Below are 19,594 nucleotides of genomic sequence, written 5' to 3'. Positions count from 1 at the left end.
TATAATTATATAAGTGTATGTGTATATAATATATTATAATATTGTATTGTTTTTAAATTTATTTATTTATATAAAATACATGAATTAAATAGGGATATTCATTAAATTAAAACATTTTGTTGATTAAAAATTGTGTTTTTGAAAAGCAAATTATAAATTATTAATACATTATGTTTGTTAATTTTTTTGTGGGGAGATTAAAAAGGGAGCTGAAGGTGAATAGCTTTATCTTCCAATTTTGTAATGATAATTTATATAAAACGAATCTCCAAATAAAATATTTTTGTTTTTTAATTGTTGATTTGATAAATCAGTTGAGAGTCCGAAGTTTAGTTAATTTTATTTATATTTTGCTAATTTCTCTTGGCTTATTAAAACTTGTAGAAAAATTGTGAATATCTACTGGTTAAGATTGTTTTATTTAAAAATATGCTTTTCATAAACATTAATCAAATATTTCAAAATCTTACTAGAATGAATAATCCCTTATTTAACAGTAATCTAAATTATATCTATAATAATATATGTATATTATTAAATTCTACATAATAATTAACAAAAATATGAAAAAAATTAATAGATTTATAAATTAATATAAATAAAATTTATTGCATTCATTAATTATATTTATACTCTTCATTTTTATTAAAATGATAAATTTTATCTATTAAAATTATTTGATTAAAAAAAATTTGTTAATAAAAAACAATATGCATTTTAAATAATATTTCACTTTTTTCTTGTTTTAGGTTCATAATTGATTAGAATTTAGTTGAAGAGAAAAGGAGGAAAAAGAAAAGAATCAAATTAATTTAAATAAATGTGAAAAATAATATAATTTATATGTATTATATGGTGCCAATTAGTGATAGACTTTATGCAAAAATGACTCACAGCCAATTATAATATAAATTTATTTATATATTATTAAATAATATAAATATATATAGAATAATTATTGATATTACAATATTTTAATCTAAAATTAAATATTATTATGATATACTCAATCAATTATAATATTTTAATTTTGAATTGGGTCATTTATGCAAAGAGCCATTCAAAATTAAATACTTTATTTTTTCGTCTTTTTTTACATTGATATTAATCAATGTTCTAATTTTTTTCATACGACTTAATATTATTATATATTTATTAAAGTGATATCAGTTTTAATATAGATTAAAAAAATGTAAGGACTGCATATAACAATGTTTATAATTCTATACAAAAAATAATTGGAAAACATATAAACTGAAATTTTTACTTAATAAATTTTACTTAATATATGAAAATATTATTTAAGATTTAAATTGAAATTATCAAAAAATGTAATTTTAAAATGTAATGAACAATAGTCTATTTTTTTCTTAGTGTTGTCAAAACAATTTAAATATTAATTTCTTCAATGCAAAATAATTATTTTATAAGTTTATTTGAAATGTAAATATTGAAATATTTAATTTTTCAAAAGCAAATTACTTCACCCAAAGTTTCATTCGATTGACAGTCAAAACCTTTTTAGATAACATATTTTAAAAACATATTGTTTTTCATAAAAAATAATGATATTTTATTTTAAATATATGTATGTACATGTTTAACGGGCACAAGCCAATAGCATTTAACATTTTTGTTTGATAAGTTCAATAATTAATTATATGCATTATGCAAATGATTAAATGTTTATAAAAAAATACACATTATTAAAATGGTGTTATAAGTATAATTTAGCGTTATAAATGAAAAAATTGCTTTTAGTTGAAAATATTCTAGAAATTTTGTTTGTACTCTTAAGCAAATGTGACTGTATATCGAAGTGTTACTTTAACTATTTACCGAAAGTTCGATACTTTATTTAGATTTAATTAAATAAAATAAATTGCTTTATTTGCTGAAATATGTCAATGCATCAGATTTTTCCTGTGTACATAAATTAAAAAGAAAACAAAACATAAAATAAATAAAAAATTGTAAAATAGTAATTTTAATAATTCTAAATTTTTATTGACTTTATTATATATACATATTTATGTACACGATAAAAATTAATAGAAAATATTTTACAAAAAAATAAATAAAAAAAAGGAGATAAAACATAATATTTAAATATGGTAAATAAAAAAATTATTTATAAGTATAGATAAAAGTTAAGGACAAAGATATTTTGTATATATGTTTTATATGGGATTTTATAATATAATTTATATGTGTATAATAAAATTTATATAAAAGAAAATAAGTGTATTTTATTATAAATATTTTATATACAGATTATACGTTAAACAAGATATTTCACATAATTATCAGTAAATTTTAATATTTTACTATAATCATATTTAATAGTTATATGATTTTGATTCTTGTATTGTTACATTCTGCAGTTAAATAAGTAAATGTTAATTATTTGTATAATGCAATCATACAATTTTATATATATATATATATATATATATACATATAATTGTGTATATATATATATATATATTTACTCTTTTATATAACTATTTTGTTAAAATATTTTAGTTATGCACACCGATATTTTACATTTACCATATACATACATTCTTCTATATAAAATGAAAATTTGTGTAATATGATCACTTATGTATTCATAGTTTCTGTTTTTTTTTTTCATTCTTATATCAAGTATATACATATAAATATACGAGTATACAATCGATTCGAATTTTTTATTGCAATACATTATATTATTTAGTTGTTCAATTCTGATTTTAAAATTAATTATCGAATTAATTATAAAATTTCACTTGAGATCAAGTGAATGTATTGCAAATATGTATATTCACGTATATGTATGGGGGATTTTTAATTATAATATTGATTTTCCGGAGACAGATGGATGAATGTAGATCATATATATTATAATTGTATGCTTCAGAATAATTTATTATAAATCTTGGAAGATAAATAATAGGCCTTCTATACTAAATTACTGTATGATTCTATATATTATTTTTTTTATTTTAAAATAAGAGTTTTTATTGTAAATTATTTTAAGAAAATAACATAATCACGGTTTAGCCACTGTAGTTTTTATTATTGCAATTAAAATTTAGAAAATTTCACTTAAATTTATTATAATATGCCATTCTATTCCTATAAATATTGGTTTTATTGGTTCAAGGGAAGTTCAAAGCTATCAAACATAGCTAAACATTTTTTTAAATTTAAATAAGTTTTTAATATAAAATTTATTTCATCCTTTTTAAGTTTGCAGAAAGTTATTTGAATTATGTAAAAATAAGTAGGTTTTCAAAAATAGAATATATGCGTTTGTTAATTGCTTGAACGTTTCAGATTTTAAATACAGGGCTTTAAAAACAGGAACAATTGAATTTGAAATCAAATTATTAGATTTAGAATTTTTCAATTGAAAATATTTTATGTACTTATATTTGTGAAATTTAAAAAAAATTATAAACCTTTTTTATCATTAAATTTTACGGTTTGCATGACAGTTCCGTTAAAATGTTGCAATGAAATGGTTGAAAAAATTTAGTTTTTTGGATTTGAATATTTTTCTGAATTTATGGTTTTATTGAAAATTTATTATTATTAACCTACTTAATTATGATAATTTTTTTTTTTAAGTTTTTCATATATGTATTTATTTGACATTTATTTTTCGATATTTTCAGTTTTTGACATTTATGATATTCTCATTGATTATTTATTTTTTTTTTTGTTTTTTTGTGTAGTTTTTACCTAGACGTTTATATTTTTTTTTATTAATTTACTAAATTTAAAGTAATTCCTTTTTTTTTGTATGACATATCTACAATGTTGGTATTTGCTTTATTTTTTAATATTTTTTTGGTTTTTTTTTTTTAATTTTAATAAAAATATTTGACTACAAAAATTTTCTTTTTTGTTACAGTTTTTTAGCTAAAGTTTTATATACTTTTTTTTTAAATTTTAAATTATTTTATTTTTGTTTTTGGTTGTTTTTTAATAAGTTGTCTTTTAGTGTTCCTTTTCTTAATCTTTTGTTTTAAATTATGTATATGATTATTACAAATTTTATTTAAACTTTTATGTTTATACTGAAATTTTAAATTTAGTTTAATCCACTAAATTTTTATACAAAAAAAAAAACAAAAACAAGAAAGCCTAAAAAAAATTCTGTTTTTTATTTTAAATTACGTGATATTTAATATTATGTATCTAGGTACATATATTTTTTTAATTGTTAAATAATATTTTATTTCTTGTTTTTGCTTTATTATTTGAATAATTTCAATTCATTATTAGGTATGTAATGAAAATTTTGTGATAAAAAAATTTAAAATATAATAACTAAGAAATTGTTTTGCTCTATTATAGCAAAAAAGATAGGAGGGGGAGGGATTGTGGATGTGATGAGAATTGTGGAGAATAGGCAAAAGAGATCCGAAATAAGGAAATTTTGTTCTTAAATGTTTGTTGTTGTTTTTTTGTTTATTTTATATATTTGTTTTTGGTGGATATCCCTTCCACTCAATTTTATATTTTTATATAATCGTCAAGGGTTTCCATAATTGTTGAAATTTAATATATGGAGAGCATTTTTACAAAAATTCTTAGATTTATCTATACATTTTATTTTGATTTTTTGTTAATTTTTTGTTTTTTTTTTTTATTAATAAATGATTTTATTTTTATTATTAGTATAGACTGGTCCTTGAAGTTACAGAGCACATCGTTTTCATATTCTTATAATTTTATTTTTTATTTTTAAAAATAAAAAAAACTCTTTTCCGTTGATAACCATAATCAGTAAAATTATTTATAATTGTGTATGTATTTTATTTATTTTTTATTCATTTTAAATTCTTGTTCTTCCTTTCCTTTGGTGGTAAAATTGTTGTATATAGTTGAGGAGAAAGGAGTTTTGTATTTTTTTCTATATTATTTTTATAATTGTTTCTTGTTGTTTTTTGTCTTTTTTGCAGGTTTACATATACATACATACATAATTTATAAAAAATTTATATTTTATTAGGCTCATTCTTTAACACTTTTTGGTTTCTTACTCCCTCGACGATTACAAATTCGGCACTAGTTGCGCTTAGTTAACAGCATTACAAAATCTAAAAATATAAAGTAAAAGCAATTGTGTTTTTGAAAAAGTTTCGTTTTCTAAAAAATAAATATAAAAATTTTTATTATACACTTACCACTGTAATTAACTTGACCATCACCATCCAAATCAGCTTCTTTAATCATATCGTCTACTTCCATTTCGGATAGTTTTTCACCCAGATTTGTCATAACATGGCGCAATTCACTTGATGATATGAAGCCATCATTATTTTTATCAAATACTCTATATTTAATTGAAAAAAATTATATGAATTATATTTATTTATAATGATTGATAATTTTGTATGTATATTAAAAAAAAAGTAATATTTTACCTGAATGCTTCCCGTAATTCATCCTCACCATCAGCACCTTTCATTTTTTTGGACATCATCTGTAGAAATTCATTGAACTCGATTGTTCCGTTGCCATCTTGATCCACTTCGTTAACCATATCTCTGAGTTCAGTTTCTAGATTAAAAAAAAAAATTCAAATATTATTCCATGTACATATGGACAAATATAAGTTTATATTATAAACTATAAAATTACTTAAGTACTTACCACTTGGTCGCTGTCCTAAAGATCTCATAACAACACCAAGTTCAGCCATTGTAATTGTTCCATCTTCATCTTTATCGAATAACATGAATGCTTCTTTAAATTCTATAAAATAAATAAAATATAATATTTATTAAAAAGATATTTTTTAAGTAAATTTTAAAATAATTAAAAAAAAAGGACGAGAATTATAAAGGCCTAAAGGTCAGGTGCAATTATCAGGTGAATTTTTGCTTTCATCAGAAATTCACAAGTTTAAGTTGTTTTCTTTTAATAAAAAAAAAAACAACTTTCTTTTGTGATTTCATACTGTTTATTTTGCTTTAAATATTCCACAACAATACAACTGGGACTTTTAGTGAAAACAATAAAGTAAAATATGAGTTTTTTTGGTTGAAAAGATTTTTTCAAATATGCTTTGATTTATAAAAATGTCCTTGACATTAAAATTAAAAAAAGTAACACAGTTGACATTTTTTATGTTCTTAAAAGTATAAAGTTGCATTCATTTTTAATTTACGCGATAATACGTTTCTTAAATATTAACTTTGCATTTTGTTTAAGAATGCAGTATGCATACAATGCAACAATAATTTATAATGTCACTAATTAACATAAATTTAGCAGCTTATTAATTAGCACATTCTTATTTTTTTGTAACGCAATATGACATGATCCACCTATATTCTCCATCCTGTTTACTTTTCATTTAAATTAACTAGGTATATTTTTTGTTCTTTCTTCATCAACATAAGAGAACATAATGGCTTAAAGAACTTAATACTTAATTAAAGTTTAGAATTTTGCTTTTGCAAAAAAAAACCTAGTCATTTTGTTCTCGATTTTTACAAGGATAATCTTTCTTAATTCTGCGATATTTTTTAAAATCCTTTTATCTTTAGTATTTTAATTTGCAATCTATTCTTGCAAAAAATTTAAAAAGTTTCTGCAACAAAGCAAAATGAATATAAAAAAGATAAATGTAAAAAAGAAAACAAACTACCAAAACCATATTGCAACATATTTGCAAAAAGACGATAAACTTATAATATTAGTTTCTTCATATAACAAACACACAAAGACAGTTCCTAAGCAGGGCATTATAGGGTCCTAAGTTAGTGAAAGAACAATTTTTTGAATCATTTTCTTATCTTCTTAAGTGTTTTTCTTAAATTTTGATTGTTGTTGTTAAATAGATGGTTATGTAAGTAATTATTTAAGTATATTTTACAAGGTATAACATACGAGAAAGTTTTCTGCATTGAGTTTATATTTCAATTTAAAGTATAGGACTCCATAATAATTGACGAAGGAAATGGCTAAGTGAATCGAACGAATTTAGCGAACATTCGACAACATTCGATTTGGTGATTTTTTAGTTTAAGGTATAGAAATTCCATTCGATAGTTCCAGATAGCAGCAATTGTTTAAAACTCTCACAAATTGGTTAACAATGGTACCAAAAACATTACTGGGTTCGTCGCGATCATATGACAATGTCAATAATCATTCTTAATTTGTATTCGGTTGTTAAATTTTACATATAAAAAACAACTATGTTGGAAGGAGAAACTCTTAAATTTCAATATTTTTGAATTGAGGTAATGTAAAAATTGTTAAAAAATTTACAAGGGCGCCCATTGATTTTATTTGTTATTATAGACTGAAATATAATAAACGTTAAACCCTGAATTTAATTCAAATATTTTTTATCGTACTTCTAAAATAAAAAAATAATAAGGGTGTATAAAAAAAATAAATATAAAAATACAAAAAATTTTGATGCTACCAACAGTTTATTTTTTTTCTTCTCTCGTTTTTACAACTTGGGAAAACTTTAACTTTTTTTTCGCCCTCTATATACCATTCGTATAAATGTAGAGGATAAAAGTTTAATTTAAAAGGATTTTTTTCATTATGTGTTGTGCAGAGTTCAGTAGTGTGTAAAAAAAAAAATAAAATAAAAAATAAAATCTTGTTCTGTTTCAATATTTTTCTTTATAACTTTTATGTGCTTCAAGTTTGATAGATTAATGAATTTTTCTGCTGATTTTTATTTTTGCTATTTTTGTAATTTAGTTCTGTAGTGGAAATTTTTGTACAAAATTTTTGCTGTCGATTTGACTTAAAATAACAAAAAAAAATACTACAATAATTTAACAAGAGGGTGGGAATAACTACAGTTTTAAATTAGAAAGAAGTGAAATATAAAAAATTAGAGAAAAAAAGAAAAATAATATAATTTAAACGGATATCCTTTTTAGTACAGATTTGAAGAACGTGACTTGTCTATAATGTACACATAATGATTGTCATAAACAGTGTTATCGTTTAATTTTTTCACAAGTGAGAGCAAGAGTAAAAGTTAAAATCGAATTTTGAAATCGAATCTTGAAATAGTGTTGTGAGATATTTTAGCAACGTGCAGATAACTCACACTGTTAACCGATAAATAATTAATTTCGTAGCAAAATTTTGATAATAGGTCGTTAAAGTTGATAATTTTATTGAAAAATATGCCAAACAAAGAGCCTTTGTGCACAAGCTATTGATAAATTTATAGCGTTCGTCTGCCTTCAAATTTTTCCGAATTAAGGCCGAACATTCTTCCAACAAATATTGGTTCGTCTCCGTTTTTATTGGTTCGCTAAACATTTTGGATTGTTTTAAACCGTAAATGATTGCAAACTGCTTTGATATATTAGCTTGACATAACAGGTTAAAGAACATTGACGTGAAACAAATAAATATAATAGGAAAAATAACTTTGACAATATGTATGTGAATGAAAAAAAAACGCTAAACGACAACATTATGCCAATTTATTTATGTTTTTTAGTTTCCCTCGAAATATTTTTCGTTTTGTACGTGAAATTATTTCCCTTCTGATTTTTTTTTATTTTTTTCGACAATACAGAACAGAAACCAAATAAAAATTTTTTAGAAACGTTATTTAAAGTTTAGAGAAAAAAGGATTTATTTTAAAAGCAAAAAACAAAAATAACAAATTTTTTGTTTAATTTTTTTTGCTTTTATTAACAGTTACGTAATTTTTACCAATTCAAAGGTGTGTCCATTTCATATTAAACTCAATGGATAATTCGTTATTCTCACGTGAATTTTAATTGGTTTGTGAATAAATTTTTTTATATATTAAATTTTTGTATCAAAAAAATAATACGAGTATAAAAATAAAAAATTTTCCTATTGATTTGCAAAATAAAAATGTAAATTTTTATGAATTAAAAAAGTTTATTTTTATTCTTTTCCTATTTTTTGCATATTAAAGGCTGCCGGAACGTATGATTGTATTGTTTGTGCTGCGAAAGATGTTTTCATTACCATACAGGTGATATGAAAATAAACAATGAAGATATTTTTTAGAGTTAGTGTGTTAAAAGTGTTGTATCGAAAATTAACATTTGTTAAAATTTGCATCTATTATTTTTAATTTACTGTAGTTTACTTGTTATTGTTTTCTTATTTTTGTAATTCTAAAAGGAAGTTAGAAGAGAATATTCAGTTACCATAACTTTGAAATTTAAGATCCTAAAAAGGTACTAAGAGAAAAATTTAGATTGAAAGAGTTTTATGCATGGTACCGCAATTGAATTTTCTTCTTAACGAATTTTCTTGAATTTTCTTTTATCATAGATCGTGTAACAACCCTCTAATCGTGTTTTTAAAATAAATATTTAAAAATGGTGAGTTATTTATTAAGTTCTCAACGAACAATTAAAAAATTTTTTTATATTTACCTGCAACTTGCTCTTCTGAAAGACCATATTCGGACTGAAAATATAAAAGAAAAAAATATTAAAATATGTGTGTAAATATTTATTAAGATTTTTTTTATAAAAGAATAGTTTACAAAATTTAGTTTAATATTTCAGTTCCATATTCATTTCATCTTTAATTTTGTTACAATTCAAATTAAATTTTGATGAAAAAAAATCATTTGTATGGGTTATTCTCATACTAATGAGCCAACTATATAGCAATAACATTTTCATTTCAAAAATTGCAAAATCAAATTAAAATTTTCGACAATAATAAAAATGAGCAATTTGCTTAATTTTTTTCCATTCCGTTGCTAATTTAAAGCCTAGAGAGTTGTCTGAAAGAACCACAATCATTGCTGTTAAAATTTATTTACAAAACTCAAGCCATCAGAATCAATATTCACATTTAATGAACTTCATGGCAATGTCAAAATTGTAATTTATAAATTTTAATTTAAAATTCTATTTTACTTATTAATTTACAAAACTGTCATTTTTATTTGTTATTTTTAAAAAATATCAAAGAAATTCTATAGAGATGATTTTAGTATATGTACCCACACATACATACATACGTAGGCACATATTTATACATTTGTTTTCTTACTCACTTTAGTATTTACTTTAGAAATTCAATTAACGTAATTTATTTATTTTGTATAATAATAAACAAGTATGGTTATACATGTATAATGCAACTTAACTTGTAAACATTATAAAATATCAACTTACACACCAATGTCGGATTTCATCTTGACTTGATAAGGACTGTAATCTTTTATATTCATTAGCGTAATTTTCATCGCAATTTGCGATTTCTGTATCTGCCATTTTCCAGCTTTATTTATTTAATAACTCTAGATATACTAGATGTTTTTATATTATTGTATTTTTAATTTTAAATTCAAATTTTATTTAAAAAAAAAATAATTTTATTTTTTTAAAATATTCAAAAATTTCTGAATTATTTTCAATATATTTTTAATAAATTTAATAATTTGATTTACTTATTTTTTATTCAGCATATTTTTCTTTAATTTCTTTTTTTTTAATGAAATTACTTAAAAACGTCTTAGGAAAAAAAATCTTATTATTTTTTTTATTTTCTCTTATATTTTTTTTTTTGAAAAAATTCACTAGAAATAAGAATTTTGGTCGAAGAGAGAAAATCAGTCACTGAATAATATTTGTTGCGGTTGATTGTTGTCTTATTTTTATGTTCAATGTTAAATTTAATTTGAAGAAATTGATTATTAATTTATTTTTCAGTTTAGAATATTAACATTAACATTGGTTTTGTATGAGGAAATTAAAAGTAATTTTGCGAGTAAATCATACATGTATGATTGTCGAAACGAAACTAAAAACAAATGGTTGGACATTGTCACGTCAGCTTAACATATTCAAGAGTACGTTTTCAATTGCTGAATGAGTCAAACTAATTCTAGATCTGCATTTTGACATAGACGCTTTTATTTTTAATTAAATCAACTTATCTGGTACGGCATTTTTGGTCTTAAAACAATGAAATATCAATTATCAAATATTTTATTAAACAATTTATGATTCTTTGAATTACTAGAATAATGCTGTTTAATTAATTTTTGGTATGAATTTAAAAAGTGTTTGATTGGACATTTTCATCACTATATATATGATATTGTGATATTTTATATCTATAAATGAATATGAATAACATACAATATTATTTTTTGTTAAAGACTTTCAGCAAATCAAACAATTCTATTTAAAAACATTGTTGGGAATCCAATTTTAAACGAACTTAATAATATAGCGTCACTTGCAGATTCAACGAATTTGGATGACAACATTCAAAGCGTAATGTTGATTTGTTAGAAATGCTTAGATAGAATATTTTTGGACACTAATTGTATTTTGTTTAGAACATCAAATATTTGAATTTCGTTCCATTTTTAAGTGTATAATAAAAGTGTTTCGAACATATAAAATGTTCGAAAACATCTTATGATTGTACAATATTGTTCTATCTGTTTTTTTTTACTTTTCTATTTTAATTTAATTTGTTTTTCGAACAAAAAATTTTAGTAGATATTTCCTAAAAATTTTTCTGATTTTTTACTTTTCAGTTCGCATGCCGAAAAGATCGTAAAGAGCTATTTACATAGATAAAAATGGAAAATTTCATTTGTCTAAAATGTTTGTTTTCATAAATAAAATAAAAATTATTTATTTTTAAATTAAAGATGTTTTTCTTTATATATTCAATAAAATGCTTTTGCCTTGCAATATGCCGTATTTTTGAACTTATACGAGTAGCTATATAGAAAAAGTTCATATGAATATTTTGTTCTTTAATATTTTTGTTGGAATTTTTTGTAATATAAAATTTTTAATAGTTAATTAAATTTTCATTAGCTATTTTTTTTTTATAAATACAAAAGTCAATGAATTTTAGTTTATAAAAATTCTTTTAGAAAAGAATTTGCTTTCGATCGTATGAGTTAATACTGTTGTATTAATGAGTAAAATTTTGATTATAATCAATGAAATTATACCTTTACAGATTAAATTTTAAGATGATTTTGATCTTCTATAACGCCAACAAAAAATTTTATTTACAAATTATAAAAAATAGTAATAGAGAAAATTTTCTATAGTCAGTGGAATTGTTTAAAATGAGTAAATTTTAATTAAATTGGCTATTTTTTACCCTACTCTCTTTGAATTTGTTCAAAAAAGAGACGTGAACGTGCAGTGTAGTTGTTATATCGAAAAATCTTTTTTAGCGAAAAATATTTACATGCAAAATAAATGCAAAATGTTGAAGTGCAGTATCGTTTCATTTCTTTAGTCAATTTTGGTAAAATATTTTGATTAGCATAATTCAATACAAAAAAATATTTAAAAAATTATATGCGTACCTATATACAAAATTTTATACATATTATATGTATAAATATAGTGTATATACTATTACTAACAAGTTATTCGAAAATTACTGAGAGAAAAATGGCTTTTCTTTAAATAAATATCAAAAAAATCAATGAAATTTATCAAAAAAAACAAAAATTATTTAGAACTTAGGCTAGAAATCTAAAAAAAATTGTAACACTAAAATACTAAAAAAAAACTTTGCTATTAGTTCATATGAAATAAGAGCGTACGTTAATTGAGAAATAAATTCCGACTAACACTAACTTGATACTTGGCCGCAGTTCACACAGTAAATGAACTGAAAATCTTAGTTCTTTTTTAAGTCAAACACCAAACTAGAACATAGTTCAATTTGAGATTTTTGAACATGTCAGAATAAGAGAGGAAGAAATTGAGAAATAGATAAAGAAAATGGAATATTACTGAGTATAGTATACATATATGAACCTGTATATGATGAAGAATTATTTGATGTATATTGAAATTCTGAAAGAATTTAAAGATGAAACATAATTTTGAATTAAATGTCATATAAATTTTATAATATTTAATAATATTAACTTTATACAATAATATTAGTATGGTTAGATTTCTATCTAATTGAATGTTGGCGACAATTTTATTTTTTTTTTGGAATTATGTCAAATACTAAGTACATTCCATTTAAATATTCATATTTTAATATGGTTACATATATAGATAGCTGCAAATATGCAAACACACATATAATAAATTTATGCGGGTATAGTCTGGAACAGTTCTAATATGTGAATATAAATCAGTGGCTGATATGTGTATATGTACCTACTATACAATTTTGAAGATATATTTTTGGAACATCTATGTCTGTAAAACTAAAAAGCTAAATTTCATATACGCATATGTGTTATTGGAACATATAGATAAATGTGTGTGTATGTAGATATTATTATGCATGTTAAGCATTTGTTTTTAAAAGAAAATTCTATGATTCACTCTTTCGTACTTGTAAACAAATAATTAATTTTATAAATTAAAAAAAAAAAAAAAACAAAATAATAATTTTTTGTTTTGGTTCATTTTTGTGGAGAATTTATTTATAAGATAAAAGATTTCCCGTTATAATAATAATTTTCGAAAACTATAAAATAACGGAGAATTTTAATTAAATTATTATTTCTTGGAAGGCGCCATTTATTAAAAATATTATTGTTGCTGTTCTTTCTTTAGATTTATTTTTCGCATCTTGAAAAAGTTTTCAATTTTATTGAATTTCCTTTTTGGTTTTGCATTTTTTTTTTAATTTTTTAAGTTTTTATTTTAAAATTTTTTTATATATTACTTTAGAATTAATTTATTATTATTTTTTTTTTTTTTTGAAATTTTTAAAATACAGAAAAAAAGGTTTTGCCTTCCTGTATATTTCGAATTGTTATAAATATTAAGACTATAGGATTAATTGAAAGTATTCAAATATTCTGTTGTCTTCATTACTTCACATCATTTTGGCAAAAAAAAATTCAGTCATAATTATATTTTACGATGGTTAAACTCAAGTTAATCTCACCTTTTTTATTTGAACTTGTTATTGGTTTTTTCGTCTACAATATATGTATTTGATGTATAACTGTATAACATATGAACCTAAATTTACGAAAGAACTCAGCCAATATTATAACCAAAATAATTTTATAATTTCATAGGATGAACTTTTCTCAATATTTTGATTAGAGCAATGGGTTTTTCGAGAAAATTATTAATAATAAATAAATTCTATTCCATATCTTGCATTATTGTTTTAATGCCTGTTGAGTTTCTCGTAAATTTAAGTAAAATTTAATGGCCGTTTTTCAAAGTGAACGCTCTAATTTGCAACTTATTTTACAACACAGACGAATTTTGCTAATAATGCACGATATATTTTTAATCAAAATTTTATTTTTCTCGATTATTTAATTTTACTAAAATTTTCAATTTATCGTAAATAATAATATTGACAAATAATTAATACCTACTACAACGCAGTAATCAAAACGCTTAACATTTTTGAAGTTAGTATTTAGCTAAAAAATAATTTTAATGTAATGAGACAAAAGAACGTATTAATTAATTCTAAAGAGTAAAGAAAATGTAGTTTTAATTACAATAATTAGGGTTGCATGCATTTTTCAAATTTTACTTTGTAAATTTTTTTCGTACATAATTATTACATGTTTAACATGCCATTTGAATGCAAATTTAATTTATTTATAAAAACGGAATAGTTTTAAATGTTTTGTTACGAAATTTTGGCATAATGCCGAATTGTGAAACTGTTAATTTCGAAAATTATTGTTGTACAACTGAATGAATGAATTCGCACTATTCAAATTTTGCAAATTTCCGTATTTTAGAGAAAACTATATAATATATATTTTAATTTGTATAAACTATAATAATTTTTAATTCTATATAAAATATTTATTTTCCATTCACAAATAATTTTGTATATATAACAAAAGTATTTATAATTAAATAATTTAAATAAAAAACACAATTTTATGACATTAACATTTGATATTTAAAAAATTTTTTGGCATTTTCCCTTTAATGAAATTCTTGTAATTTTTGCAACGTCAAATATTTAATTATTTCAAATGCGTGGGTTGACAAAGTAATTAAGAAATTAAATTTAAATATACGCGTGTATGAATGTTTTTTCTTTTTTTAAATTGAGCAATGATTTATCTAATATAAAGTGTAAAAAAGAGTGTACCTAAACATGTGTATAAAATTTTCGATAACATTACGAAAGGACCTGACATTATTCCACAATACAATAAATTTTTTATTTTTTATCCGATTTGAGAGAATAAGACCTTATTGTAGTCTTATCTAGTCTTCTATAATCGTGATTCTGTCTAAAGTTGAATCCTTTATATAAAATATATAAAATGTGCAGTCATTTTCTTCTCTAAATTTTGTTGAGAAAATACACTGAAAATATTAAAATTTATTTAATTTAATTTAAATATTTTATTTTATTATTTAATATTTTTAAAAGGTTTTGCTCTTTGTTTTTACAATTTACAACATTTGGCAATGCAAAGTAATAAAATTTAATGAGACATGTAATTATTTAACATTTTTGATTGCATTTTAATGTTAAAAACAGCCAATTATTGTGGTTTCTGGATTTTGTGGAATTTTAATTGATTAAATTAATTTAATATATGAAAATTTTGACACAATCGACTTCTATATTTTTTTGGCTTATATTAAAGTTAAATTTTAATTTTTTCTAATTTTCACGTTTCCGTGTAACCTCAATTACATGTTAATAAAATAGAAAATTGAATATAATTAGAAATTTTATGAAATGTTAAATTTCAATAATATAGGTTGGTTGAGAGAGGACAACGTATTTTTATTGAAAATTTTAAAATTCTATATAATTAAAGATTGAAGGAAGTTAATTTTATATTTTAAAGGATATGTGAAATAAATAACGTAATGAAAATTTCTTAATGTGCCCAGTTTATAGTATTTAATTTGATATTTTAGATTCTTAATTATAAGGTGTTGATGATATTGCCGACATAATAAATTTTTCCATTTAAAATTTATGCGTACATACATACAATGACGGTAGTTATCAAATTTCTTTGTGAATAAAATATATTATATAAATATTTTTTGACTTCCCTACTATTATCACGTACATTTTTCCTTCATGAAAACCAAAAAAAAAAGATATATGAACAAACGAATGTTTATTTAATTTCACCTATATTTTTTTTTATATTTCATTTTTATTATTGTTATTTGTCTTTGACAATCTAATTAGATCCTTATTAAGTCGCCAATTATATGGCTATATTTAATCCCTTTTATTCCGATATAAATCTAAATAGGAAATAAAAATATATAAAAATAGGAAAATATGTATATACAAAGAAAATTATAAATAAATTTCCACCTAATATCCACCTCGTTAAAATTATTTTGTATGGTTTGAATTACGTTTATATATACATATACATTACATTACATATTATTATATGAGCATATTTTATAAACAAATATATCAATATATATCCTTATAAATTATATACACATATAGGTATAATACTCGTTAACGATGGAAAGTGTGTGTATTTAGAGGCATTAATTTCAATTTAATTACATGTATTGTATTTATTTACAACATTAGCAGGATTAAAAAAGAGAAAAAAAGAAAGTTAGCTAGAAAAGAGTAATTAAAATGTACATAACATATAAATATGTGTAAGTAAATATGCTCCTACAGATTATATATGTATATACACAATATGTGTGGTATAAAAAGTTGAGATATTCCGATCAATCTAACGTTTATAGAGGCGGATCTAATGTTTCAGAAGAAAATATAATATTCAGTTGATGAAGTACGATCAGTTTTAAATCAGTTGTAAACACAACACCAGTTTCAATGGCAGACATAGGCGCACATAAACAGTTAAGTTACATATAGTCCGTTAACCTATAAAAAAATAACTGGTGTGATAGTTGTTATGGGTACCTTACAGAGCGTAACACCACCATTATATTCAAAATTTGTTGGAACCTCATTATTATTTTGATGTGTCAAGTCTTAAATCAATTACTTAATAAATCGACTAAAGCTTGTATAGCTTGGGAATGAAAGTTAATTTAGTAATAAAATACTGATTTTTTTTTTTCCAGCTAATAATCTCTTAATTTATATATAGAAATACGAAGTAACTCATTCAGTGTATTGTGTGTTTGTACAATATTCGTATTTATATAAAATCAATTACATTATTATCCTTTAGATTAGTAAAATATAATTTGTCATTAAATATAATCCTTTTTATAGCCTAAGACACATTAAGAACTCATTCTGACCAGAAAAAAAAACAAATAAAAAGAAAATTAATAATTCAATTGTTGATTTAATCGCAGGCAAACAAGTAGTATTTTGACGTTTCATTTACCTTCTTCCTATGTCATATAAAATTCTGTCTTAATATTTTGGTTTGTAATGGTAATAAGTAGATAGGGACATCAATATTTATAGATAATGTATTACCAATTCTATCAATATGAATTTTTGTATTAAATGGCAGTTCATTAATATTGAATATCAAATCGCATGTTGTACCTATAGCACATTTTTTAGTACATTACTATGTCACGTGATTTATGAATTTAGTAGATACGTTGATAAATCTGTTGTATGTAAAGTTTTCTCGTAATGAGTACATATTTGCCATAGTCAGTACCATGAAGAGAGATTTCGAATAGCAAAGCCTTTTTTGTGCAATATTTCTACCAGTCGTCATGTGTAAAAGTCGCAATAATGAATCAAGTATAGTTAACAAAAACTTTATTCGGATATGTTGCAGGATTATACTCAAAGATTTTCTCAGGACACTCAAACACTAAGATCCAATATCTAAACCTTAACGTCCACAAACAAATTTGTTAAATTCTTTAATATCTTCTCGGTAGTATGCTGCATGGGTTTATTTTAGTTAATTTTTTCAGGCGTTTTTGAAACATTCTTAAGACCTAAAACCTCACAAGGGCGATTATTGAAAAAGGTCAGGAACAAAATTTGCAAAGCTTTCCGCGGCCACCTCACTTTCATAACACATTACTGTTATCTTCTACCATTACAAAAAATTGTTCGTGATTGGAAGACTATTTTGGGCCACGGAAAGTTAAGCTCTTAGGAGTTGTCCTCACTAAATTGAATGTCATATAGAACCAGTATTTTTTACTTTGTGGTTTGTTATTATTATAAAATGTCGTAAAATAAAGTTAATCAATTCATACAGCATATAGTGTTCTGTACCTGCAAAGAATTTATATTAAATCTCATGGATTGCATATTCATGTACACGACATCACCTTAAATTTGTTGTTATTCGAATACCAAACTATCATTTAAATTCTATTTTGCATGTAAGATTTGAGTTCTCTTTTATTTTGTTGCCATTTCATAGAAAGCATTTAATTAAGCTATTATACAGGTATTTTGTTGATTTGTAATACATTTTATTGAGTGTACGTGATTGCTTAAAGGATATTCGATTATAGAAAGTATTTATACTAAAAATTTAAGTTCATGTAAAACGAGAAAAGAATTAGTTGGTCGTGACAACTCTCTGATACATGTATGAAAGTTTTTCAAGTGCTATGCGATAGACAACGAAAGTTCACAAAAAAAAAACTTTCTGTTACAATTTTAGTAAAATATTGTCCTGATATATATTGAACACATTTCAGTGAAATTTAACGAATGCAACCTTTGAAATTTTTGAAACAGTTCAATTACCAATTTTATATGTGCTAAATTATCTTCAAGTTATTTTCAAAGATACCTGGTAAATGTTGCTAAGACTGGAATCATGACTAAAACTTTTTGAAATAATGGTCTTATAATCAATCTCTATAATGCGAAATTTGATTACCTTACGGTTTGTAATTTCCGAGATAAAATAAAATATTTGGAATATTACTGGCAAAATACTGCCACTGTTACTCAACTTTTTTGAGTAAAATTTGAATTCTGTAGGCCTTGCACTTTCTGAGATTATAGAGTAATTTTTGAAGTAGCATGTATTGACAGAACTTATACTACTTGAACTACATTTTATTAAATTACTGGCTCCATTAACGGGTTCATTCATGGAAAATGTTGTAATTCATTCATGGAAACATAAGTTATCGCTGCGAAATATATCTGTCATATTTGCCTTTATTTTACACATCTATTTCTTAGCACTATAGAAACGAAGTGAATCTTTTATAATATCATTCGAATATTCATTCGTACGAGTATAATATTGAACTTTATGGAATGAGAAAATGAACATCATTGCTGGTATATGGCTATACCATATATGACTTGGTTATATATGGCTTATAGAGGGCAACAGTATGGCTATATAGAGCACAATTTTAGGAATTAAATTGTGGAAAAACCAATTTTTTCTTTTAATTTTTTTGTGAATTTCTGAATTAAACATGGATCTCATAAAATAGAAATTTTTTGATAATTTGAACAGCAGTCTAACATGGCATTCAAATTAATTATTACATTATGCAGGTGTATACATACAAACTAACATATGAATATAAATATGTATATCAAAAAATTCCATGGGAAAAATGTCAATTCAAGGTCATACATTATTTATTTGAATTTTAAATTGAGAATTATAGAATCTCGTTTAAAGGTTTCACGAAAAATTTTTTATTTGAATTATTCACGCTACAAGTGT

At 22.5% G+C, this 19,594-nt stretch overlaps 1 protein-coding gene across 3 annotated transcripts in view; it reads right to left on the bottom strand.

The window, feature by feature from the left end:
• Positions 1–1,146: 1,146 nt before the first annotated feature.
• The window catches only part of LOC129605624 (calmodulin-A-like), a 72,539-nt gene continuing 54,091 nt past the window's right edge, over positions 1,147–19,594 (bottom strand). For 2 of the 3 annotated variants that reach the window (XM_055515501.1, XM_055515502.1), the window contains 5 exons: positions 9,405–9,438; positions 5,650–5,751; positions 5,421–5,556; positions 5,181–5,329; positions 2,109–5,093 (listed from right to left, as the gene is read on the bottom strand). In XM_055515501.1, coding sequence (XP_055371476.1) covers positions 5,062–5,093; positions 5,181–5,329; positions 5,421–5,556; positions 5,650–5,751; positions 9,405–9,438 — 453 coding nt within the window. In that variant the 3' untranslated portion in view covers positions 2,109–5,061. Of the gene's footprint in view, positions 5,094–5,180; positions 5,330–5,420; positions 5,557–5,649; positions 5,752–9,404; positions 9,439–10,160; positions 10,456–19,594 lie in introns of those variants that run through there. The other variant, XM_055515503.1, reaches the window with a different exon arrangement.

This window comes from Condylostylus longicornis, unplaced genomic scaffold, assembly GCF_029603195.1.
Source record: "Condylostylus longicornis isolate FDR11 unplaced genomic scaffold, ASM2960319v2 ptg000013l, whole genome shotgun sequence".
Lineage (NCBI taxonomy): Eukaryota > Metazoa > Arthropoda > Insecta > Diptera > Dolichopodidae > Condylostylus > Condylostylus longicornis.
Note: the sequence above shows the minus strand (reverse complement) of the source record. Positions and strands in the feature narration are given on the sequence as shown.